Below are 25840 nucleotides of genomic sequence, written 5' to 3' on the forward strand. Positions count from 1 at the left end.
AGTGGAGAATGTAAAGAAGCCCAGGGATTCGGTGGGCTTCCCAAATCCCCTCCCACACACAAACACACACTCTTTGATGGCATCTCAGATCATTATCTAGCTGACAGCTTTCACCCGAGGCTGCTGAGGCAGGTCTTCCTTGCACTGCCCAGGGCTGCCATTGGCATGTGCCAAAGGGGGCCTCACCTCCCAGTGACATTTTCAAAATATTACACCGACATCAAAGGAGTCTTTGGATTTTCACCCACCCCTGGATTTTAAGATGCCATCCCTGCCCCTGTGTTGTAGCAGCATTAACCAAGGGTGGTGAGGCCCCAGGCCCTACATTCAACTGATAGGCAATGTTGTATGCACCTCTCTTTAGATGCTGAGACTGTCACCTAGGCTTCTCTGAGACCCAATATAGCTGTGTGCTAAAGTGTCAATCAGATGCCTAGATGCACTCTGCTAGTGCTGATGCTTTTGGCTAAGTCTTAAGGGGGTGGCAGCAAACACCAGAACTCGGAACCCTAGCAGCAACCTTGGAATGAATAACCAGTCAGTGGTGGATGCGGAGCAACTGATACTGGCACCACAGAGCAGAGCTCCAGGTCACTGCTGCAGCTCAGGGCAGCCCCAGCAAGAGGTCTAGCCTGGAGAGCTGTCACGGGTTCACGCTGGGATGGATTCTGGGTGGATGTGGTTGTACAGTGTGTTTTAGGACAAGATTGGGAGCACATTCAGCAGGAAGCAGGGGCCATCACTAGTCACAGTGCTTGCTTGTAATTCACATAGAGGAGATGAGAGATCATCACTGGCAACGTAGGTAACATCCGCATTGTGTGTGGCCATTGTGAGGCATTGCACTGCCTGTCCTTGGAGAGTGGCAGGAAGGAAACTGAGCTTGTCCCTGTCACAGCTTCCTCCCTGCATCCTTGGGGATGTCTCCTCTTCCTTCCTCCTGCCAGGGCTGCCCTGCCTATGGGCACATGGTGTAATTGAGGGAATACAGTTTAAAACCCAGAAAGCTCAGTACAGGAGAAATGGTCAATCCCACTGTGACCTGTGTGCTTGCTTACTTAATCTGCCTCACCCAGCAATGCCCACAGGCCAGCGCTCTGCCCCAGGCCAGCAGAGCCCTTCACCAGCTGGGTGGATACCTGAGGGGGCAAGAGCAAGACAGCAGGTAGCTGGAGTGAGTGCTTGAGAGGAGTGGGGAAGGTCAAGGGTGGGCCAGGCGTAACGTGGGTCACGTGACAAGCAGTTGCGTCTGAAGAGTTATTGAGCAGTGAGTGACCCTGAGGAAAGGATTGGATCAGGGCAGTAGAACAGGCTCCACTACATGCTGTCAGATGCCATGCAGGTGACGCTGCGTGAGGGTGACAGCAGCAGTATTCAGAGGGAGCAAGGACTCAGAACAGCAGCACTGCAGCACCTCTCTGGGTAGCTCAGATCGTTTGTTCCTGCCTCTCCTGAGCAAGACAGAAACTGATACAAACAAACAGTGTAATAGACGCAGCATTTCTCAACCTTTTGTTCTTCTTCGAGCTTGTTCACGTCCATTCCACATTAGGTGTGCGCGAGCCGCGTGCACAAGTGTTGGAAACTTTTTTCCTTAGTGGCTCCCGTCTGGTTGGTGGGGGCCCCCTGAGTGGCGCTACTGCGCCGTGCATATATACACCTGCCACCGACCCCCTCCAGTTCCTTCTTACCATCCGTGGCGGCGTTGGAACAACCTCTCTCTCTTGGATGAGAGCAGTCCCTTAGCCTTTCTCATAGATAGCTGTTATCAGTTAGTTAGCATACCTTTGTTGTGGACACCTAAGTGATTAGGTGCTTGGAGGCTTCCAGCACCCGCCCCGGAGCATGCTGCAGGCCCACGGGTCTAAGGCTTGTGCCACGTGCCGCAAGCCTATGCCAGTTAGTGACCTCCATGGCGCGTGTCTACGTTGCCTGGGGGAAGAACATCAAACTAAGCAATATAAGATTTGCAAGGCGTTCAAGCCACGAACAAAAAAAGAAAGAGACTTTCGTTTGAAGCAGTTGTTGATGGAAGCCACATTGCAGCCACTGGGCCTGCAGTGCCCGACGTCGGCTCTGGCTTCCTCGGTGCGTAGTGCCCCGGAGACATCGGGAGACCCAGCACTGGCTAAACACCGAAAGCTGTCAGCCCCAGAGCACCAGACTAGGCCCCGGCACTGCTCGTCCTCCCCGGTGCGGCCCCTGGTGCAGCCAAAAGGAAGGCGCGAACGTTCCCCGCATCGGAGGCCGGCGCCTTCCAAGGCCCCGACCACCGATAAGAGCAGGAAGGCCGCTATACCGGCACTGGCACCGGTGGTTTCAGCACCACAAGTCCCACCGAGCCCAGGCCTAAATGAGCTCAGTGCAGACGATGGGCTCGAGGACTTAATGGATCAGCCCTCCATGCCTGGCACCTTTGAGGTGGCAAAGGACCTCAGTGTGCTGTCGGCGACGAGCTCCATCCCAGACAGGGAGAATCCTCCAGCACCTATGCCATGGGTGCCATCGAGGGGTAAGCTGGCAATGGTGTGCCATTCAAGGACATCGTCCCGGCATCACTCCCGGAGTTGGTCCCGGTCGAGCTCCACGTCTGTGGACTCCCAGTTATCCGCGGCTCAGAAGGAAGTCACGGTACCAGGAGTGGGTTGGCGCAAGGAAGTAATGGAAGAGGCACGATGCTCTCCGGCACCAATTAGAGACCAGCACCAGGAGGAGTTGAGACGGCCCTCGCCAGAGGACTCCTACAGATGCCGATCCCAGTCCCGAGAACGTCGGTCCCGGTCCAGATCCCGTTCCCAGGGATTTTGGTACCAGTCTTGCTCCCGTTCAGTTAGGAGCCGCTCGTCAACCTCCCGCCAGCACAAATCGTCAGCACCGCAGTGGCCTTCGCGGTCGGCATCACCACAGTTCGGCACCGACTCCAGCCATTACAGTTACTCGCCCCATGCTCCGGACAGCAAGGACCCTCAGACAGGGTGGCACCCCCAATGGGGGCCGCTAGGTCATTGGCCCTTCTGGACACCTTGGGCCTATCAACAGTGCCAAGGGGCCCCGTCCAGGGTGGGCTACTCGGTGCAGCGGTCTCGGTCCCCGCATCGACGCCCAATGGCGCCAGAAGCTACAGTATATGGGCCTCCAGCATCCCCCCAGGATAAACCAAAGAGACCAGCACTGAGTCCAGTACCACCCCACGATCTCCCGCGCCAGCCCGAGCTGAAGGCCCCTCCGAGGGGGGGAGGGTAGCTGGAGGACCAGCCAGAGGGGGTTTAGCAGCTGCTAACCTCCTCGTCATCCCCGGATAAGGTGGTGGCGGGAACAGCGGTGTCCGACCCTCCACCCATAGACAACAGAGCCTACCAGGAGCTACTGCGTAGGGTCGCCCAGAACTTGGGGTTGCAGGTCGAGGAGACAGTTGAGCAGGAGGACCCCATGATGGACATTTTGAGCCCCAAAGGTCCATCTAGAATAGCGCTCCCGCTCATTAAGACCGTCCAATCGAATTATAAGACTATATGGCAGACCCCAGTCTCCAGGGCTCCAACGGCCAAAGGTGTGGAGCGCAAGTACTTTGCCACGTCAAAAGGCTACGAATTCTTGTTCTGCCACCCAAGTTCATGCTCCCTGGTGGTCTCGGCAGTGAACGAAAGGGAGCACCATGGACAACAGGCCCCGGCACCTAAGGCCAAGGAAGCAAAACACCTGGACCTTTTTGGCAGAAAGATGTACTCGTCAGGGGGCCTTCAGTTGAGGATTGCGAACCAGCAGGCCATCCTCAGCAGGCATAATTTTAACTCCTAGGCAGCGGTGGGGAAGTTTAAGGACAACCTCCCGCAAGGTTCCCAACAGGAGTTTACGGCCCTGGTGGACGAGGGCAAGTCAATAGCTAAGACCTCTCTCCAGGCCTCCCTGGATTCAGCAGACGCGGCAGCCAGAACAATCGTGTTGGGGGTGGTCATGAGGCACTCGGCGTGGCTGCAGGAATCAGGCCAGCCACCTGAGGTCCAGAGTATACTTCAGGATCTCCCCTTTGAAGGGTCCAGGCTCTTTTCGGACCAGACAGACGCGAGGTTGCATAGCCTCAAGGACTCGAGGGACTTGCATAGCCTCAAGGACTTAAGTTGCTGGGTATGCACACCCCGGTGATGCAGATGAAGCCTTTTAAGCCGCAGCCTCCCCCTCAGCGCCAGTACCAGCCTCGTCATAGGCATGAGCCTTATCGTAGGCGAGGCAGGGATAACAGGTGACGGTGCAATAATAACAACAACAGTAATGCGCCAGGTCAGAACCAAGGTCAGCACAAATCCCAGCCGGTCATTAAGCCAGACTTTTGAAGATGCACTCGAAGACAGCGTACCAGACCAGTCACTGGATCCGTCCCCTTGTTTCCTGAGCTGCCTGGCCCGTTTCTCCCGTGCGTGATCCAGCATTACATCGGACCATTGGGTCTTACGCATGGTACGGAACAGGTACTCGCTGCAATTCTCTTCCCTCCTACCCCCCCTTCCCCGTCCCTCTTCAGGGACCCCTATCACAAGCATCTCCTAGAGAAGGAGGTTCGCTCGCTGCTAGAGGCAGGGGCGGTAGAGGCGGTGCCGCACGATCTAAGGGGGAAAGGGTTCTGCTCCTGGTACTTCCTCATCCCCAAGGTCAAAAGGGGCTTTGTCCCATTTTAGACCTACACAGGCTCAACAAGTTCCGGGTCAAGGCCTGGTTCTGCATGGTCTCTCTGGGCACCATCATCCCTTCCCTGGATCCGGGGGACTGGTACGCTGCCCTCGACATGAAGGACGCATACTTTCATATCGCCATCCACCCAGCACATCGGCAGTTTCTGCGCTTCACCGTGGGCCAAGAACATTACCAGTTTGCGGTTCTCCCGTTTGGTCTAGCCGGGGCCCCATGGGTGTTCACGAAATGCATGGCAGTGTTGGCGGCCTTCTTACGGAGGCAGAGAATCCGGCTGTACCCGTACCTTGATGACTGGCTCCTGGTGGGTCGATCCGAGGCGGAAATGCGGGGCCATGTGGAGGTGGCTGGAGATTGTTCCGCGAGCTGGGGCTCCTGGTCAACGTCCCCAAGTCCACTCTCGTGCCCATGCAGAGAGTGGAATTCATAGGGGCAGTCCTGGACGTGGTGCAGGCCAGTGCAAGCCTTCCAGTATCCTGATTCTGAGCTATCCAGCAGGCGGTGGCCTCGCTGCGCCAGTTTCCAATGACTGCTGCCTGCAGCTGCTGGGCCACATGGCAGCATGCACGCATGTGGTCAGGCATGCCAGACTGAGACTCAGGACTCTGCAGGCGTGGCTTGCTCAGGTGTACCGCTCAGGCAGGGACCCCCTGGACTTGGTAGTGACAGCCCCAAGGGATGTGCTGGACTCCCTGCTGTGGTGGCAGTCCCAGCCTGTGGTTTGCGAAGGCATCCCTTTTGCCGCCCCACAACCAGACCTGACGCTGGTGACGGACTTGTCAGACCACGGATGGAGGGCTCACCTGGGGGACCACATGACGCAGGGCTTGTGGTCCGGAGCAGAGCAGTTGCTCCATATCAATGTGAAGGAGCTCAGGGCGGTTCGTCTCGCCTGCCAGACCTTTCACACCACTCTGAGTGGTCACGACGTGACAGTTCTGACAGACAACACTACTGCCATGTTCTTTTTAAACAAGCAGGGTGGGGCCTGTTCCTCGCCGCTCTGTCGCGAGACTCTCCTCCTCTGGGACTTTTGCATAGCCCATGCCATTAACCTCGAGGCGTCATACCTCCTGGGGGTGCAAAACAAGCTGGCGGACTACTTCAGCAGGTCGTATCACATGCACGAGTGGATGCTCAGAGCGGATGTCATGCTTTCGCTCTTCCGCAGGTGGGGGTTTGCCCAGGTAGACCTGTTTGCCACCAGGGCCAACGCCCAGTGTCCGCGGTTCTGCTCGTTCCAGGGCCACAGCCCCGGCTCAGTCGCAGACGTGTTTGCGATCCCATGGGGAGGGGGCTTGATGTATGCTTTTCCCCCGCTCCCCTAGGTACACAAGGTCCTGCTCAAGGTACGCAGGGAGAGGGCGGCGGTGGTCCTCATCGCCCTGGCATGGCCCCGCCAGCACTGGTACACAACGCTCCTAGAGCTGTCGGTGGAGGCCCCAGTTGTCCTGCGCCTGAACTCATCACGCAGGACGGCAGGCAGCTTCTCCACCCCGACCTGCAATCACTACACCTGACGGCAAGGAAGCTCTGTGGCTAAACGCCTTGGAGAGCCAGTGCTCCCTTCCTGTGCAGCAGATTCTGCTTGGCAGTAGGAAGCCTTCTACCACTGCAACCTATATGGCCAAGTGGAAAAGGTTCTCGTATTGGTGTGAGCCCCGACAGGTGCGGCCGGGCCAGGCCCCGGTGCAAGCCATCCTCAAGTACCTCCTGCACCTCAACCAGCAGGGGCTGGCCCTGTCCTCACTCAGAGTGCACCTGGCGGCCACCTCCGCCTTCCATCCGGGGTTTTCGGGGGGCTCAGTGTTTTCCACCCAGTGGTGGGACGGTTCCTGAAAGGATTGGAGAGGATGTTTCTGTACTCACGCCCCCCAGTTCCTCCTTGGAACCTTAACTTGGTCCTCTCTATGCTCATGGGACCCCCGTTCGGACAAATGAAAGGTGACATTTCTGGTGGCCATTACCTCGGCCAGAAGGGTGTCTGAGCTGAGGGCTCTCACCTCTGAGCCACTGTATAGTGTTTCACAAGGATAATGTGCAGCTCCGACGGCACCCCAAGTTCCTCCCTAAGGTGGTCTCGCAATTCCATTTGGGCCAGGACATTTGTCTGCCAGTGTTTTTTCCAAAACCCCATACGGACCCAAGTCACCGCAGCCTACACTCCCTGGATGTCCGTTGAGCACTGGCATTCTATTTGGAGTACACCAAGCCCTTTCGTAAATACGTGCAGCTGTTCGTGGCTATAGCCGAGAGGATGAAAGGCCTCCCAGTGTCAGCGCAGCGGATCTTGTCTTGGATTACAAGCTGCATCCGGACGTGCTATGAGCTCACAGGTGTTCCAGCCCCGGCGGTCATGGCCCACTTGACCAGGGCGCAAGCGACTTCCAGGGCTTTCTGCGGCAGTTGGCAGAGTGGTCCTCCAATCAGTTGTTCCGTGACTCCTACCCTCCTCCAGAGGTAAGCTTGTGATTCACCTAATATGGAATGGACGTGAACAAGCACTCGAAGAAATAAAAACAGTTACTTACCTTCTCATAACTGTTCTTGGAGATGTGTTGTTCACGTCCATTCCACCACCAATCCTCCTACCCCTCTGTCGGAGTTGCCAGCAAGAAGGAACTGGAGAGGGTCAGGCCGGCAGGGGTATATACGCACGGCACAGTGGTGCCACTCAGGGGGGCCCCGCCTCCCCGACGGGAGCCTCTAAGGGAAAAAGTTTCCGATGCTGGTGCACGCAGCGCGTGCACGCCTAATGTGGAATGGACATAAACAACACATCTCGAAGAACAACAGTTACGAGAAGGTAAGTAACCGTTTTATACCAAGGACCAGCTTCCTGCCTTCCTAAATTGTATCAGGGAAATCTCAGGGCCAGCGCCGTCCACGGACCAGTCATTGAGAAACAGTGTAACAGACAGCTGGAAGAATTAGGGCTAGATCCTGAACTACTATAAATAAGGACCATTGATTTCATTGGAGCCACATCAATTTACACCAGTTGGGGATCTGACTCAGTGACTCCTGTGGAGCTAGGTCTGATTTGCACCAGCTGGGGATCTGGCCGATTAAATCTGACAGCACTGTGTGACTGGGCCCATTCTGCAGTGCTCATTCTTTTGCCCTGCTCCACACATGAGAGCAATGCAGTGGCACCTTGGGAATTTCTCCCTCTTTTTTCCTCCCCATTTGAGCACTGCACGCTAGAAGAGGTCATTCTGGGCAGGGGATTTCAGCCCTGGCATGGAGTTCTCCAGAGAGTGAAGAGTTGCTTGTCACAAGACTGTTTACCAAACAAAGGGGGAGGTGTTGCTTACAACTTGAGGGACCCAGGGCATCACGTTTGTATCTAGCTTTCTGTCCCAGAATCTAAACTGGGTGTGTGAAAATGCACTACTCTCTCCCAGGGTTGCTAGCCTTGGATCACTGCCTCTCTCCACAACCGGGATCAGAAGCCCTAGGTAGCATGGGCAGAAGGGTGGTGCAGGGAGGAGATGGGGTAACTGGAACATGTGGAAAGGAAAAGAGGATTGAGTTTCCACAGGACAATGGAAGGAAACATCTTCACCAATTCCCTTTGCTTCAACCCTGCATGGGCTTTTTGCTTGGTTTGGCCCTAGCAATGGGGAGACCCTGGATATAGGGGACAAAGGGAGGAGAGCCAATGGAATGGGATGCATCTAATCCTCTTTCTGAACTGCTTTTGCTCCCTGCTTTGCTCTTGTATGTCCTTCAGTCTTCATTGCAGCAAGCAGGCCCTGGGACCATCCCCTGGGCTGCCCTTCTCCCCTACCACTGATGTTTCAGGGTAAGTTGTTCCTGATGAGAACCAGGAAAGGCCTCACTGTGGAGGTGTTAGCTAGGCCCTCAAGGAATTGGCTTTAGCTTGTAAGCACCAGCAGCCCCAGACTCTTCCCCCACAGGCTCAGGCATGCTTTTGGTTTCCATCTGCACATAGCCCCTGCGGCTAGGATTGTCATTCCTGCTCCTCACCCTAGCCAGACGAGATAAGGATGTTTCTTGTTCGCACTCTGTCACCACCGTCAGGAGCGGGATCTGGTCTCTTCCTCTTTACTACTCCCCAGGCCACGGCCATTGCCCCTCAGCACGCTGCTCACACATCCACGCATGCCTGCAAGGTGTCTGGCCCCTTGGCTGTAACCCTGCCACCCTACATGAGGCAAGGAAGGGCAGTGGGGGCTGTGTGAAGGCATCAGGCTTCTGAATCACTTCCTTACAATGCTGCTGCTGCTGCCGTCCATTTGAACCCGCACTAACCATGTGATTGTTTTGTGTTTTTGCAGGCAGTTTCTTGATTCGGATATGCCTAGGTAGTATTTGTTTCCCTTGGGGTTTTTTCTTCACTTCCTCTCCCCTCCTTGGCACTCTTCCTCCCCCTCAGAGACAGCATTTTAATTTCCAGACACTCCATCCACTGGCTTCCCTTTCTCTTCCACGTCTCTGGGCTGCTCTTTCATTACGTTTCTATCCCTTGGGCTTCCCTGTTTGTTTTGGATCGCTCTCTCGTTAGCCTCTGTTCCTCTGGCTGGCTTTTCCTTCAATTTTGCTGCTGTTGTAACTTTGTGACATTTGGCAAAGACCATCCTTCCGCCTCTTGTACCCTCTCCCAACTTGGGCCCAGGAGCATTTTGGGGAGCTGGGAGCTGACCCAGGCTGCGTGAGAGGCTGGACTGCAGTGTATGGATGGGAAGGACACTTTGGAAAAGATACTGTATGAAAGATAGAAAGAGGAGAGAAATGGAAGCAACGTAGCTGAGTTTGGGAGCAAAGTACAAGCTGCATGTAGAAGGAAGGGACATAACGGGTGAAAACCTGGCTCCACTGAAGTTGGTGGGAGTTTTGCCATTAACTCCAGTGAGGCAGGATTTCACCCAAGCTTGTTATTCTTTGGCCTGCTTGACAGAATTTCCACCAAAGAAACCTCCATGGAGTCACAGATTCACTGGCTTGAATTCTCAGTTTTGCTAAGGCCCCTTAACATCCGTCTGCAAATTTAATGGGGCCTCAAAGTGAACACCCATTTTAAGGCCCTTTTCCATTGCCAGATCAGTATAACGGGGCCTTGGCATAGCTGAAAATCAGGCCCCAAGGTTTTGAGGGTCAGAAAGGATTATTATGATCATCTGGTCTGACCCTCTGAGTGCTGAAGGGAGATAACTGGCCAGATCCTCAGCTGGTGTAGAGCAGCATGACTCCATTGCAGGTTTACACCAGCTGAAGAGCTGGCCCCTTGTTCTTTGGACATTACCAGGGGAAAGTGTTTGGAACTGTAAGTTAATGCACTCTCTTCTCAGAGTCAAATCTTGATACGATTGCAGGCTGCAGAGAAACTGGGGTTGTCTTATTACTATGTAATAGTTTTACTATTGAATTGACTTCAGTGAAGCTGGCCAGTTTGCACCAATGGATATCTGGCCCATTGAAGTCAATGGAGCTGTGCCAATTTATACCAGTCGGGGATATGGCCCCCTGTACATGCATACACACAAGAAGCAGTGCTAAGGTATGTTCATCCTTAGTTCTCTTAACTTTTGAATGCTTAACTGTGCATAATTGTCAGATAATTTGGGGGGTTTTTTGCATGTAATTTCTTTTTGTTTAAAGAAAAAGAATAAAGAAAAGTTCCCAGTTCCATAACTAATGGGCACCAGCCAGCAAAGGGCAACTGGTGCCTGTCAATATCATTAATAAACTGCTCACTTGTGGGGAGGGGAGGAGGAAAAGCAGAGATATTGAGGCAGAGGAGAGGCTATAGGGAAATAGGTGCACAGGGGACACTGCGGGGGATATATAGATATGTGTAGATGCTATATATACACCATTGCGATGGGGGTGCTGGAAATACAGAGGCAGGCAACAAAAAGTAGGAAGAGGCAAAGAGGAGATATGAGACTATAAAAAGCCAAAAAATTGTGGAGAAGGGACCCTTGATTGGCCTTCTTGCTCTGTCTCACGCTTCCCATGTTGAGAGAGACAAGGTGGGTGAAGTAATATCTTTTCTTGGACCAGCTTCTGTTGGTGGAAGGTACAAGTCCCTGAAGAGCTCTGTGACGGTTGGAAGCTTGTACCTTCCACCAAACAGAAGTTGGTCCAAGAAAAGATATTACTTAGTGTATCTTGTCTCAATCATATGCTGAGACCAGCGTGACTAAAACAACACAACAAACTTCTCATCTTGTTACGTATCAAAAGACAATTGCAAGTTAGTAGCCATGGGAGGATAGGATTGTGACATTACCCAGGATACAGTCTGGACTGTTGAACAGCTGTGTCCCCTCAATTCTCTAGCCTGGGGTGCCTTTTACATTGCTTCGCTGTGAGTAACGACTTCTGGTCTGCTCACACAGAGCCCCCAGCATGTAAATCACTCCCAGTTTTACTGTGTGAGTGATGTAGATAGCCACGCTTGAATTACAGTGCAGGGTAACACCAGCAAATTCTCAATCCCAGACTTTCCCGCAGAAATGTGCATCTTGTGCTGCCCAGCACCCTCCTAGACAACACAAGCTCATATAAAGTCTGTCATTTATTATTAGAAAATGATATGCACAAATCCTGTTAACTCAAATGGAGTTTCCCAGACCCTTCAGTCCAAGCACACTGGTGTAGATAAAACAATAAAACAAGTTTATTAAGTACAGAAGGATAGATTTTAAGTGATTACAAATAATGAAGCATAAAAGTCAGAATTAGTTACAAGGAAATAAAAGGTAAAACACAACAAACACCTAATTTAGCTTGTTAAGTGAATTCAAAGCACTAATTTCTCACCATATGCTCCTGCAGTCTTACTCACTGAACTCCTTTCAGAAGCATCTCTCCACAGTCTAATGATGCTTCCTTTGTCTTTCAAGTGTGTGTTGATGGCCGTGAGTAGCTGTCAAGGTTCCTTCCCCACTCTGAACTCTAGGTACAGATGTGGGGACCTGCATGAAAGACCCCCTAAGCTTATTCTTACCAGCTTAGATTAAAAACTTCCCCAAGGTACAAACTTTGCCTTTGTCCTTGAACAGTATGCTGCCACCACCAAGCGTTATAAACAAAGAACAGGGAAAGAGACCACTTGGAGATGTCTTCCCCCAAAATATCCCCTCAAGCCCTACAGACCCTTTCCTGGGGAAGGCTTGATAATAATATCCTCACCAATTGGTACAGGTGAACACAGACCCAAACCCTTGGATCTTAAGAACAATGAAAAATCCATCAGGTTCTTAAAAGAAGAATTTTAATTAAAGAAAAGGTAAAAGAATCACCTCTGTAAAATCAGGATGGTAAATACCTTACAGGGTAATCAGATTCAAAACATAGAGAATCCCTCTAGGCAAAACCTTAAGTTATAAAAAGACACAAAAACAGGAATATACATTCCCTCCAGCACAGCTTATTTTACAAGCCATTAAAGAAAAGAAAATCTAACGCATTTTCTAGCTAGATTACTTACTAACTTTACAGGAGTTGTAAGGCTGCATTCCTGATCTGTTCCCAGCAAAAGCATCACACAGACAGACCAAACCCTTTGTTCTCCCCCCCACCCCCAGATTTGAAAGAATCTTGTCCCCTCATTGGCCATTTTGGGTCAGGTGCCAGCGGGGTTACCTTAGCTTCTTAACCCTTTACAGATGAAAGGATTTTGCCTCTGGCCAGGAGAGATTTTATAGCACTGTATACAGAAAGGTGTTTACCCTTCCATTTATATTTATGACAGTAGCAATGAAGGGAGAGATGATTTGGGGCTTCTGTTCCCCATTCTTTATACTTTTCTTTTTCTTTGAGAATCATCTCCAACTGAGGTTCAAGAGACAGCAAGTCTGTGGGGATGGGACTCTCCAACTGTTTCTTTGCCAAAATGTAGATTTCTTGCTCACACCTTTTTACCTGCCAAAGAATGGCCGCTTAACCAGGTGATAGTCCATTTGATTTTATTAACACGTGACTGAGGCATCAGTTTGGATTTTGTCTCTGAGGAACTGGTTTGTGCCTGCTTTTCTAAACTTGGAGCATGTCTCAGCAATATCATACCATATAATTTTATAACTTTACATACAATGTTGCCACACACATTTACCAGGACAATAATGATCAGCTAATTATGAGTTTTCAAATGATACCTCAAAAGGCATACTTTGTACAAAACTTATCATAGTCTTGTAAAAGGGGTGAACATAAGGGTACAGACCATAACAGGGATATTAACATCCTCTCCTTGTCAATGGTTGATCGTAACACACTAACCCATCACATTCAGAGTAGTTCCATTGCAGCCTCCTAGGCCTGGAGGAAGGAGGCAGCCATTTTGGTATTTTTGAAGGAGCCTAAAGGAGTTAGGCACCCAGCTCCTTTTGAAAATCCCAGCCTTCTTCTCCTGTGCCCAAGCTGCTGGCGTACAGACAACAGAATAACCTGAGGAGAGGAGATGGGGATGGGGAACGCTGTAACAAAGGACTCACCATCCCAGCAGTAACCACTGGTTCATGTCACCTGGTAATTAGCTGCTGGCAGTGCCTGGCACTGACCTCATGCTTCAGAGAATGGCAAATTTATTTTAGCAGTTCTCATAGGAAGAAATATTCCTTCCCAAGCGGGTGGTCAGCTTGTAATGGTCACGCCGTCTCACCTGACCAGTGTTGACGCTTATGTGCGTAGAGCATCCATTTTAGGGCTTTAGATTTTCTGATCATCTCTGGTTTCAGAGTAGCAGCCGTGTTAGTCTGTATCCACAAAAAGAAAAGGAGGACTTGTGGCACCTTAGAGACTAAAAGGCTTTAGTCTCTAAGGTGCCACAAGTCCTCCTTTTCTTTTTGCTGATCATCTCTGACATCCAGCTAACATGCAGACGGTAGAACTTCACCCATTGATTCCTGCATCAAGCCAAATAGACTGTGGTTGCACTATAGAATCTCTGCATTGCCTTGTTCTTGCTGACATAATCAGATAAGACTTTAAAAATGGTTCTGATGAGTTCCTGTAACAGAATTCCACAGGGTGAATACTTCCCCCCAAGAAGTATTGCCTTCTTCCTACAGGACTGTCACTTTAATTGAGCTCCCCCTTTCTCTTGTGTTATGGGACTGGACACAGGGGAATGTCTAGTTGGTTTTTCAGTCAGCTTTTCACCATTTGGAATGGGAGGGAGGAGAAAAGCAGAGAAAATGAGGATAGGAGAAAGAGCAGCAAGAATACCACAGCTGTTTAGAATTCAAGCTCTCAGTCATCCTCAGATAGGATCTATTCTGCCAGATGGTGTTGTGAATTGATTCCACTGTGACAAGGGCTAATAGAGCTCTGCCTCTCAGCACACCCAGGAGAGGAGGAGAGCTATTCTTCCTATACAGTGGTACAGTCCAGGAGTGAATCCTGAAATCTAAAGCCATTGAAAGAAGGGAAGAAAGTTGCATTACCTGAGCTGGGAGTACTGAGCCCACTTTGCCATTCTTCTAGCCCCCGCACGTGGGATGGTTGGGGATTTGATGTGCACCTGAATTTGTCTTTGCCTGTGTCTCTTAGATAAACAGCTGCTTTAGGACCTTCTCAGTGCCCTTTGAAATGAACACAAAGTCTCTCATTGACTTCAGGAGGTGATTAGACTTCTTATACATCAGAAATTCAGGACAGCAGATACAGGAGAGGGCTTGTATTTTCATTTCCTGCTCTACTGTCCAGATCAGGGGCGGGCAAACTTTTTCACCTGAGGGCCGCATCGGGTTTCTGAAATTCTATGGAGGGCTGGTTAGGGGAGGCTGTGCCTCCCCAACCAGCCAGGCATGGCCCGGCCCCTGCCCCCTATCCAAACCCTCCTGCTTCTCACCCCCTGACAGCCCCCCCCGGGACTCCTGCCCCATCCAACCCCCCCGTTCCCTGGCCCATCCACCTCCCCACCCCCACTCTTGGTCCTCTGACCGCCCCCGTGCCCCCCGCCCCAAACTGCCCACCACCACCCCATTCAACCCCCCCTTCCTGACTGCCCCCGCGGGACCCCTGCCCCATCCACCCCCCCACCCCCTGCTGCCCTATCCAATCCCTCCTCTCCTTCCTGACTGCCCCCAGGGACCCCTGCCCCCATTCAACCCCCCCATTCCCCACCCTCTGACTGCCCCAACCCCTGTCCATGCCCCTGACCACCCCCCAAACTCGCCTACCCTCTATCTACCCCCCACCACTCCCTGCCCCCTTACCGCCCTGCCTGGAGCACCAGTGGCTGGCGGCGCGGCTGCACCAGGACAGGCAGCCGCGCCATGCAGCACAGAGCACCGGATCAGACCGGGCTCTGCAGCTGCGCTGCCCAGAGGATTGCGCCATGTGGCGGTGTGGCTGCAGGGGAGGGAGGACAGCCTCCCAGGCCAGGAGCTCAGGGACTGGGCAGGACTGTCCCGTGGGCCAGATGTGGCCCATTGGCCATAGTTTGCCCACCTCTGGTCCAGATTGTACCAGCCAGATTGGCTTCTATATCTTTAGTTGAATATCTTGAATGCTTTGATTCCACTCTAATATTGCCTATAGAGTGATATGTCTCATCTCCACAGTAAGAAGATCCAGCAATGTTTTGCTGTGGGTGCACTTCCCACTGCACCTTTTTCAATTTCCCTTTTGTGTCAGTAAAGGTGAGGGTTACAGTTCAGAGCCAACATCCAGCCGAACTCCAGTGATTGTCCCTGAATCAGTGGCACGTCATCCAAAGCTTGCTGAAAGGACTTGCTGTATGATTGCCCATGAGAATATTTCTTGGGTGCCGATTCAGCAAAGCATGTAAGCATCTGCATAAAGCTACGGCCATGCATAAGTGCTTTGCTGAATTACAGCCATAATGTAATGTAATGACAAGGAGTCATTACATTACATTATGTACATTACATAATGTACATTACATAACATTATGTACATTACATAATGTAATGTAATGACAAGGAGTCCATAATGTGACAAGGAGTAATGGACTAGATACCTGAGATTCCTTTTACTGAATCCTTAGTCTTTGGTCTGATTCTTTATCTTGCAGTTACCCATTTATGGCAGGAATAACATTAGGAAGAAATCTGTGGAAGCCAGTACAGGGACTGAGAGCAAATTCTCAATGGCATAAAAAACCCCAACGCCGAATCTAGAGTATTCCTAACTACTAGAGACTGATTTCCTTTGATGAGTAAAGTGTTGCAGAATCAAGTTTTAAATTAGAAATGAAACTCTGCCATCATTCTTTTTAGTGGAGAAAGGGAAGGCTTTATTCCACTAGGGTTTAGATTTAGGTTTTGTTTTTAACTCTACTTTGAAAATCTAGCAGGGTTTGTATTATGCAAGTGCTCTTGCTTTTCATGGCATTTGTGGAGCTTTGCATTACTTGTTAAATACAGGACATGATGATTTCTGTCTCATAAATCAACATGCATTCGCTTCCAAGGCAATTACTATGCAGCTCATATTTTTTACTAAGCAAGCTCTTCTTTAATTACAGACAAGTCACATGACCATTGTGCATTTGCAACTCTAAGTTTTTCAAATATTGGGCCTGACTGTGATCTCATTTACCCCAGTGCCATGCCACTGAATTCAGTTTTCCGATTTACACTGGTGAAACTAACATCAAAATCAGTCCCACATTTTGTTTGGCTAATACAATATTATTGTCTGGTCTGCTCAAGCCCTGTACTCAGGGCAGGACCCATTGCCAGGGTCATGGGGGGCAAAGGTGGCTTTCCACCCACAGTTTGGCCTCCAGGGTGTCATTATGCCAGCCAGGCCTTTCCTGAATGCTCTGGCTAGGCCCCTCGCTGGCAACATCCCCTGCAGTGAGGGCTATGGGAGTGGATAGTGTAGTGGCAACATAGCTTTAGCCCCCCATGGATTTCCCACCCTGGGGATGCTCAGCTGGCTGGGTAAGCCTATCTTACAGCCCCTTTGTGCCACCAAACCAGAGCATGGGTGGGACATGCCATCTCTTTCTGGTTCTCAGGTCTTTGCAAAGGGGTTTGCAACAGACTCTTGTGGTGGAATTCAACACATGCTATGGGAAAGCGTTTAAATCCTACCCCACAACTGCACCTCAGGCCCAAACATGTGGGATCATACCAGAGCAGGCACATCAGAATATCTTTCCAGTTTGGGGGCGGGGTGGGAGGAGGGGAGAAGAAGGGACATGGTTTGTGCTTTACAACATTTGACTAGTTTGGTTTGGTTTCTTTAGGGAAGCACATTGCAAAATACAGTATTTACTTTTAAAAACAATTTGCACTAGAGTCCCCTGTTCTCTTTGCTGGAACTAACCGTTTGCTCAGTCTGCTGCAAGTTATCCTTAGCTTCGTTCTGCAATATGAAAAAGCTGTTGGCTTCAGGATTGAAAGCATGCATGCATGAATGAACAATGACAGAACTTACACAGTGCATTGGGCTAATTCACTAGTCTGGGGACCAGAGTGCAAATTTTGGATCAGCTGACAAATGAAAAGGGGATGTGGTGGCCTCACCCACTCCTCATTTTGATATACTGCAAAACCACCTGACTACTCGATGCCGTTTGTTGGGATTGGGAGACCCTACTCAAGAGAGGCCCCGGACTGGAACAGCAAGGGAATTGCAGCTCAGGATCAAAGTACATTGGCAGAAACTCTGAATTTGAATGACTGGAAACAGGGTACCCTTCCCCTCTCCAGAGGAAATAGGGCTGAAGTTGATTTTTGGTCTAATGTGTGGGAAGGAGCTCTCAAAACAAATGGCTCTCTTGGGGCATCCAGATGAAAAAGCACTCACAGAAGAGGTATATGCTGAGGGTCCACAAGATCTGCACTGCTCACTCCTTGCTCTTACATTTAAAAGGTGCATATTTAGTCCCAAGTTCTCAACCACACAGCATGCTGTGTCTGTGGCTCTCTGAGATGGTGCATCATTGACATTAATAACATCAGTTGTCCACCAGCGTGATAGAAATGATGCACGCTTAATGGCATCTTTCTTGGAAGGGAGCTGAAAGGCTGTTGTGGTATTAGTGAACATGCATGCTAAAACTTCTCCCATCTCTGACCGCATGAGGGGCAATGGAACCTAGTTTCAGCAGGTTTTGTAGTCCATGCCCCAAGTAGTTGTTACAAAAGAGGCTGTTCTCTGCGGGCAAGGGCAGAGATCCATTGATACAGCAGGGCAGGAAAGCCCATTAACTGAATGAACAGAATCTAAATTCCCCTATTGTGGGCAGGGTGGGTGTGGGAATCCTTTGCATATCCAGGGTTCTGTGAAACTGTCTGGCCCAGGGTTCATCCTGTTACATCACCACGACGAGGATGGAGAGAGAATGTGATCTTTGTTTTCTTCCTGGTTCTCCACCAGCAGCAAACTTACAACTAGCTCTGACTACCACCTCTCCACACCTACCCACACACCCTGGAGCTGTGGAGTTAGCTTGTTACCAGACCCCATATCAACAATGAATCATAGAATCATAGAATATCAGGGTTGGAAGGGACCCCAGAAGGTCATCTAGTCCAACCCCCTGCTCGAAGCAGGACCAATTCCCAGTTAAATCATCCCAGCCAGGGCTTTGTCAAGCCTGACCTTAAAAACCTCTAAGGAAGGAGATTCTACCACCTCCCTAGGTAACGCATTCCAGTGTTTCACCACCCTCTTAGTGAAAAAGTTTTTCCTAATATCCAATCTAAACCTCCCCCATTGCAACTTGAGACGTTTTAATTTCTAACGTTTCTAACGTTTTAATTTCTTTGTGTGGTTGTATGTTGAGTGCTTGTCTTGGGTTGCCTTCCACTTACAGCATTTCACTGGGAAATTACACTAGGTATTTCTCACTTTTCTCACACGTACTTGCTCTGTCTGTTCCCTTCTGCTTTTCTCTCTTTCTTCTCTGACTTGTTCCTCTGCTTTTTGCTCCTTTTTCTTATAATCCTCCTTTTCTTATCTTATATCCTTCCCTTTGGAGTTACCTGTCCTCCAGTGACTTGTTTCTAACAGTGGTGCCGGTCTTTCTCATTTAGTTTCAGTGTTTGCGACATGTTCCAGAACAATTATCTCATGTTATTTACAATGTGGTGTTTAAAATGAGATAACAGTGTATCAACAAACATGGTCAATTGTGCTTTAACAAGAGTCTCTCCTTGCTCCCCAGAGTGGGATCCAATCCAACACATCGTTTTCTAAGAACAGTCCTGGGATCTTGTTAAAGAGATGTTTGACTATGTTGATACAGAGTGTTGGTGAGCTGTGATGGTGGAATGTCTGTGTGGAAATGGTTTTGAACCATGTTTTCTTGAGTATGCTCAAACGGAAATTAGGGGGAGTCCTGAGTAGATGTCATCTTTGATTGGCTTCTGAATGTGGCTTTCAAAAGTAGTCTTCAGTATGCTGGAAGGTAAACCCCAAACACTAGAGCTGAGAGTCAGATGGGCTCAACAAAGAGACTGTCAGCATAGTGGGCTGTTCTAATGACCCAAGACAGGTCAGGGATTTTGGGACCTGAGCTTAATTTGTTCCAGCCAGAAAATATTGACCCTAAAAATGATAGGGCAAGAAGAGAGTTCCCATCACCTGACAGTGCTGAAGTGTCAGGCTGTGATGTCCTTCATGGAAGTCCTGTCTCTAGAAGTGGCGTTTCCAGGAAGTGCAGCAGAGCACAGATACTACCAGTTCCGATTACCTGTGGACAGGATTGATATCTTTTATGGTACCAGCTTGTCTCTCCCAAAACTGCATTAATTTGGCAGGCAAACTTCCCAAAAGCCCAGCTCTGTATTCCAATATATGCACATATTTACTTCTTGAGATCAGTGCAGCTAATTTCACAGGAGAAAGGGACAATGAGTGGATGTGTTGGTGGCCAGAGTGTAGGTGTTTAGAAAGAATGAGCCTGGGCCCTGATTCAGAAATCCATCTCTGTTCAGCAAAGCATGGAAACATATGCTTAATGTTAGGCACATGCTTACATCCCTTTGACTTCAAAGCCACTTAAGCAGTACTTTAAGTTAAGCCAATGTTTAAATGCTTTGGGGCCATGGATATTAAATTCCTCTTTCAGCCCTCTTAATTTAGCACAGACATTAAATGAGGGGAGCAAGGGGACAATGAACATGGAGGGTCAAATTCACCCTGGCACTATGGAGTTCACTGGAGTTGAACTTGCTTAGGCAAATGCTCAGCTGGCTCAGAGTCTGTGGCTTTGTGCCAGAGATGAACAGTAGGAAGGAATTAACTCTGCTGAGCTTTGATGGACATTTTGAGCTCACAGCTTAACCTTGGAGGGAAGTGGTCGGTTTTGGTGTCAGGTAAAAGGTAAAAAAATCACTGAGAGCGTAAAGTGCCTGAGAGAGACGACAGCAATCACTCCGCTAAGCATCCTCACTCTCTTCCGTTCTGACCATGCTCACAGAAAAGTCAGTCTTCCTTCACGTGGAAGGAAGCCTATTTGACTGCAGAGATGTGGCCCTGAAGTGCTGCACATTTCTTTTGACTAGAGGCAGTACCTGGTGCTGATACAGCTATTTCCTTTTCTCCATCTCCTCTAGCTTTCTTTCTGTCCTTCTCTTGCTCTCCCTCCACCTCTTCCTTGCACTCCTCCCGTTTCCATAGTATTGCCAATAGGCTGCATCCCACTGCTTTCAAACCTTCTCTGTCCATGTGCAATCCACACAGAAGATTCTTCCTCATATTTGTAATGCAGATCCCTCAAATGAAGCTTCCTCACGGAAATGTTACAATATCTTTCAGAGCAAGTGGGGGGGAACATGTGTTTTCCCCTCAGCCTGCCCTCCTGAGAGTTGAACCTGAGAATTCCAGAATGGCTGCTCATCTGCCACAAATGTGGTTACGTGTGTGCATGTTACATGTTTCTGCAGCTCTAACTTAAGGTGTAGTTGTGTTTTTACCAGCCCTCTGCTGTTTCCTTCCAGGACGTTTTACCAGTTTGAAGCAGCGTGGGACAGCTCCATGCATAACTCCCTGCTGTTGAACCGAGTCACCCCTTACAGAGAGAAAATCTTCATTACCCTGTCCGCTTACATTGAGGCAAGAACCTTCCTGTATTCTTTAACCTGCCCATCAGTGCACAGAGTAGGCAATATGATCTGTGAGAGCAAGGTTCTTCCACCTCCCCTCTACTCCAGCCCCTTGCATGAGCTACTCCAGTTCTTCAAAGTAACTCAAGATGTTTGCGCAATGTACACTATCCCTCATGTGCAGACAGTTCTAACACTGCCAGATAACCCAGAGCTGCAGGGCCTGAGTCCCCACTCCAGCATGCCAGTTTTACAGTAAGGTAGCTCCACTGAAATCAGTGCAGTTCAGAATTAGAACCATCAGGCTCGACTGGGTACATTGCTATACCTCTGGCAGTAACAGGGCGTAATGGGTGCTCGTTGCCAAAGCCCATACAGACTGCTACTCCACACCCTGTGCAGGTGGGCAGGGAGTGGGTGCAGTCACCACTAACACAGCAGCCAGCCAGCCTGCGCACCAGAACCAATGCTTGGGAGAAAGTTAGAATCTGAGTCATGCCCTGCTTGTAGAGCAGTGCAGCTACACACAAGCCCTTCCTCGGGCTGCATTGTCAGGTGACAGTCCAGCACTTGGTGTTTCTCTGCATGCTGTGTCCATCTCTCTGAGCTTGTGTTCTCCTCCAGATGCTCAGAAGTTCCCTGCAGTGTCATGGACGATTGTCTTCCAGTGCCAGGGTGCTGTCATCAGGGTAGGGCCGTTGGGTTGGGCCAGATCCTCAGTTGTTTGGCAACTGTTGTCCGCAGGAGTGGTCCTGTGCGGAGCAGAGTGTCTCCTCCAAGATCAGTGCGAGTCAAGGGTGCTTCGCACCTGGTGGGATGGGGCCCAGTGCTAACAAACAAAATAAACAGTGCAGTTTGGGGGTAGGTGGAAAGATCAGCTCCGGGCAGCATCTGGAAGGAGAAACGCTGAAAACTAGACAGTTGGTGTCAGGAACACAAAGAAGAAGGTCACTGCATGTAACAGAGAAGAAAGGGCTGGTTGTAATCAGCAGCAGGGGAAAGGCAGGGGGCTACTTAACATTCATTGAGCATGTTCCTGAAAAGGCAGTGCCCAAAAGTGCCCTTGCTTGGTTTAGGCCTAGTTTTTCTCAAGGCTATTAACTCTGTGAGAACAGGCATTTTCTCTAAGGTTGGCCCTCCCCTTCCAAAAGCTTTTTATCAGAGTGGTGGGGAAATCTTCTTGCAGAAGCCCAGGACCAGGGGAGCAGAATGGCTTGGCCCAGTGGAGAATCAAGCCCACAACCCTCTGCTGAATATTCTTTATAGAGTCGGCAATTTGGCCTTTGCGAAATCCCAAGAGTAAAGCAGGAGAGAAATAATCCAGTTGATATCCACTTTCCCTGGGCATGCTTGAGTCATTCTAGAATGGCTGGCCTCATAGTTTGAGGCATGTACATTAGGAAACGACATATGATAAAGCCCTGGAATCACTATTGTCTAGTCACAGTGCAATCTTCTCTCTGAATATGGACCACTCAGACACAGTCTTTACTAACATTACAGACACTGTCATCCCTCACTCAAACTGATGGGGAGGAGTTGATGTTAGCCTCATTAGGAGCCATCTCCATAATTCTCCCTTCATCCTTTTTCTCCACCCTACTGCAGATGGAGAACTGCACCCAGCCAGCTGTGATCACCAAAGATTTCTGCATGGTCTTCTACTCCAGAGATGCCAAACTTCCAGCGTCTCGCTCCATCCGCAATCTCTTTGGCAGCGGGAGCCTGCGGGCCTCAGAGAGGTAGAGGAATCTCCTTTCCTTTTCAAAAGGAGGAAGGAAGACACTGAAGAATAATTAGCAATGGTTATTAACAATGTCTTAGCTGTCCATAGTGCTGGTCACCCCAAACCTTCCCAAGGCACTTAGGCCCAAATCCACAAAGATATTTAGGCACCTAGCAGCTTTTAAATATCCCACTAGGCTTCTATCTGCCCTTACCACTCTAAAGTGAATAAACTAGTTCCACACACTGCAGGATCCTGATCAGAGGATCCTGATTTATTGATGTAATTGTTTCCAGAGGAGCTCTGTGTTAGTCATGCAAGGGGCGTGATAACCAGAGCTGGCCAGGAAATGATTATTTTCTCTTGCAAAAAAGGTTGAGGAAAAAGATTTGTTCATTGTTGTTGAAAGTTTTCAGGTTTTTATCAAGAAGGTGTATTGGTTTAAAACTGTTACCAAATACCAAACAAAAGTTGTTTTTTGACAAAAACCTGAAATTTATTGACTGAAACAGAATTTCTTTTTGCAAAAATGTCTTGAGGTGGGCGGGATTCAGGGCTGGAAAAGTTATGATGTCTGTTGTGGAGGACTTTTATTTTGTTTGCTGGTGTGTATTTATTAGGGTTGAAAGAGCGGTCTGTTCTATCATGCTATTGCACTGTGGAATGAAACTGTGCTGGGGCACCCAGAGCATGGGATGGGGGCTTTGTTATGTTTGTAAAAAACTAAATAGAATAGCCTGTTCTGAGGGGTTGGATTGGTAACATAGCCTTGAACAAGCTGCATCAAGTGCAGTCCTACAGTAAGGGTATCGCAGGAAATATAGTCTGTCTGGCCCAGCTAGAAATCATGGACCTGGTTCCCCCGGGTGAAAGGGAGCCGGTAGGGGCCGGTCCTGTGTACCAGTAAGAACCCGCATCGGCCCATACCCAGCCCACAGTAAAGCGTGGCCACGGCAGCGCTTTAATGTCCCTGCCCCTTTTGCCTCCCCTGTCGGTGGGGGGCGCAGCAACATTAAAGCGCTGCCGCGACAAAGGACCCTGCAGCGCTTTAATGTTCCTGCCACTTTTGGCCCCCTGGCCGCCGACAGGCAGGGGGTGGGGCAAAGGGAGCAGCTGCCCTGGGGCCAGCGATTTAAAAGGGGCTGGGGCTCCGGACGCCGCTGCTGCTACGGCAGCAGCGGCGTCCGGAGCCCTGGGCCCTTTAAATCAACACGGGAGCCCTGGGCAGCGCGGGCCAGCCGGACTCGAAGGGCTAGGTGGGGGATGCTGACCCCCCACAGCCCCACCCCTTCCACCCGAGGCCCCGCCCCTTCTGGGGGCCGGAGCCGCCCCACCCTGTACCGGTAAGTGGCCTCAGTTACTTTCACCCCTGCTGGTTCCCCAGGGCCTCACAGCTTGTGTAGGCAGTGAAATCTGTGCACAGTGGGTGTGTGTGAAATGCTACCTTTCTGATCTGGAGGTGACTTCCGCTCACTGCATAGGGGCAAATGATTGCACAATGTGCAAAGTAATGAAGAATCAGGCCCTGTGTTCCCTGGTGATTGTGCAGTGTTGCGTGTTCACGTACACTGTTCTCTGCCAGAAAGGACATGAGAACAGGGACTAATGCTGAGGTTCTGGAATGGGCTATGATTATCTTTCTCTCCTTTCCTTCCTTCCTTGTCCGGAAATCAGTGCATTATAACACTGATCCAGGATCCAGATACTGTGTTCCATGGGAGGATGCGGGCTAACCTGGTTATCTAGTAGTGGCACAGTGTGCTGGGGCTCTAGGATTGCTGTTCTCAAGCTGGCAAGGAAGAGGAAGTGCCTCATGACCCCCACCTACCCACTCAGCCAGCACAGAGGCATTACTCGTGGGCTCTGAAGGGACCAATGTCCAGTCCTTTTCAGCTAGACTAGTCCATCTGGCATTGACCTGAGAGTGGGAGAGTAAAGGAGATCAGCTGGAAGGCAGGCATAGGGCTCCCAGGGATGTCCCTGGTGGAGAAGAAAGATCACTTGAGGGTGTTTAATGCACTACTAACCCTTTGTTGCAATGTGCTAGAGAGCAGGAGGTGGACTGCAGGCCCCACCACAGCTCTCTGAGCATGAACATTCAGGAGGAGAATTTGAAGGACATTGCCAGAGCAAGAGCTTGTTCAACGCTCTTCTAACAAATTATGTACCACATTGTTATTGCTGGCTAGTCGCTTTGTAATGAGAATTAGGGCAAACCCACCATTGTCACAGCTGGGACCTGAGCCCCATTTCCCTAGCTGACACCTCCCAGCCACTGCATCCTGCAGAAAAGGGTCTGTGTGAGGAGCATTTGCCCTCAGCAGTGTGTAACCTTTTGCCTTCCGTTTGCTTGCAGTAACCGTGTGACTGGGGTGTATGAGCTCAGCCTTTGCCGTGTGGCTGATGCCGGCAGTCCAGGTGGGAAGTTCATCTCTACCTCTGGGTTGCTTTAGGGGTTATTTTCCCCATGGGGACTCCATTGCTGGAATTTAAAGGGGACCAAAACCCCTGGAATTCATTTTGGGGTTGGATTGTTTTGGCTACTTATTTTTTAAAAGGACTTAAACTTTGAGGGCCAAATCCATCCCTGGTGTAATGCCATTGGCTTAAGTGCATTAATATGTGTGGCCCTTTCTGTCTTTATTAGATGACAGGTTGTGAAGGTCAGCACCTGCAGCAAACCAGCATATCCAGTCCCATATTGGGCAGGGGGGAGACGGAGAACGGATAGTCTATGCATGTCATTATCTCCCCAAAACTTGACACACACACACACACACGATACCGTGCTGCAGTGCAGATATATGGAGCATGTCTACAATTAGATATGCATCACCTTAGGCCATTCTCCATCTTACCAGCCCCAGTCTCCAGTCTAAAGGCATGAACAATGATCTCTAAAGCGGAGATCCTCTCTCCTGCAGGTATGCAGAGACGACGCAGGCGTGTGCTGGACACCTCTGTTGCATACGTGCGGGGCGAGGAGAACCTGGCTGGGTGGAGACCTCGAAGTGACAGCCTCATCCTGGATCATCAGTGGGAACTGGAGAAACTCAGCCTCCTACAAGAGGTAAGACTGCACCCTAGAAACCTATTGCCAGGAACTTCAGTCAGCCAATGGACCTTGACTTGTAATGGCCAAATGCAAGGTGAAACATCCTGTTTAACTGGCAGCTTCTCCTACCCATGTCCACTAAGGTGTATCTGATGCTTTGCCTTTGAGGTACACTAGAAGCAAATACAACATGCAACAGCTGGTGCTGCTTTCCCACCATTTGACTCCATCCCCATGACTTCTCTTGCAGAGCTCAAGCACTGGTGTGTGGCAGTTTGGACCTACAAAGCTTTAGCAGGGAGGGCTGTGCAGAGATCTCTTACATTTTTCTTCGAGTGCTTGCTTCATTAATGATCTGGATGGTGGGAT

At 50.1% G+C, this 25840-nt stretch overlaps 1 protein-coding gene across 17 annotated transcripts in view; it reads left to right on the forward strand.

The window, feature by feature from the left end:
* The window catches only part of KIF1A (kinesin family member 1A), a 212175-nt gene that overhangs the window by 173193 nt on the left and 13142 nt on the right, over nucleotides 1–25840 (forward strand). For all 17 annotated transcript variants that reach the window (XM_074964251.1, XM_074964254.1, XM_074964264.1 and 14 more), the window contains 4 exons: nucleotides 20586–20700; nucleotides 22299–22432; nucleotides 24773–24834; nucleotides 25341–25486. In XM_074964251.1, coding sequence (XP_074820352.1) covers nucleotides 20586–20700; nucleotides 22299–22432; nucleotides 24773–24834; nucleotides 25341–25486 — 457 coding nt within the window. The remainder of the gene's footprint in view (nucleotides 1–20585; nucleotides 20701–22298; nucleotides 22433–24772; nucleotides 24835–25340; nucleotides 25487–25840) is intronic.

This window comes from Natator depressus, chromosome 9 (assembly GCF_965152275.1).
Source record: "Natator depressus isolate rNatDep1 chromosome 9, rNatDep2.hap1, whole genome shotgun sequence".
In the NCBI taxonomy this organism is placed as follows: Eukaryota; Metazoa; Chordata; order Testudines; family Cheloniidae; genus Natator; species Natator depressus.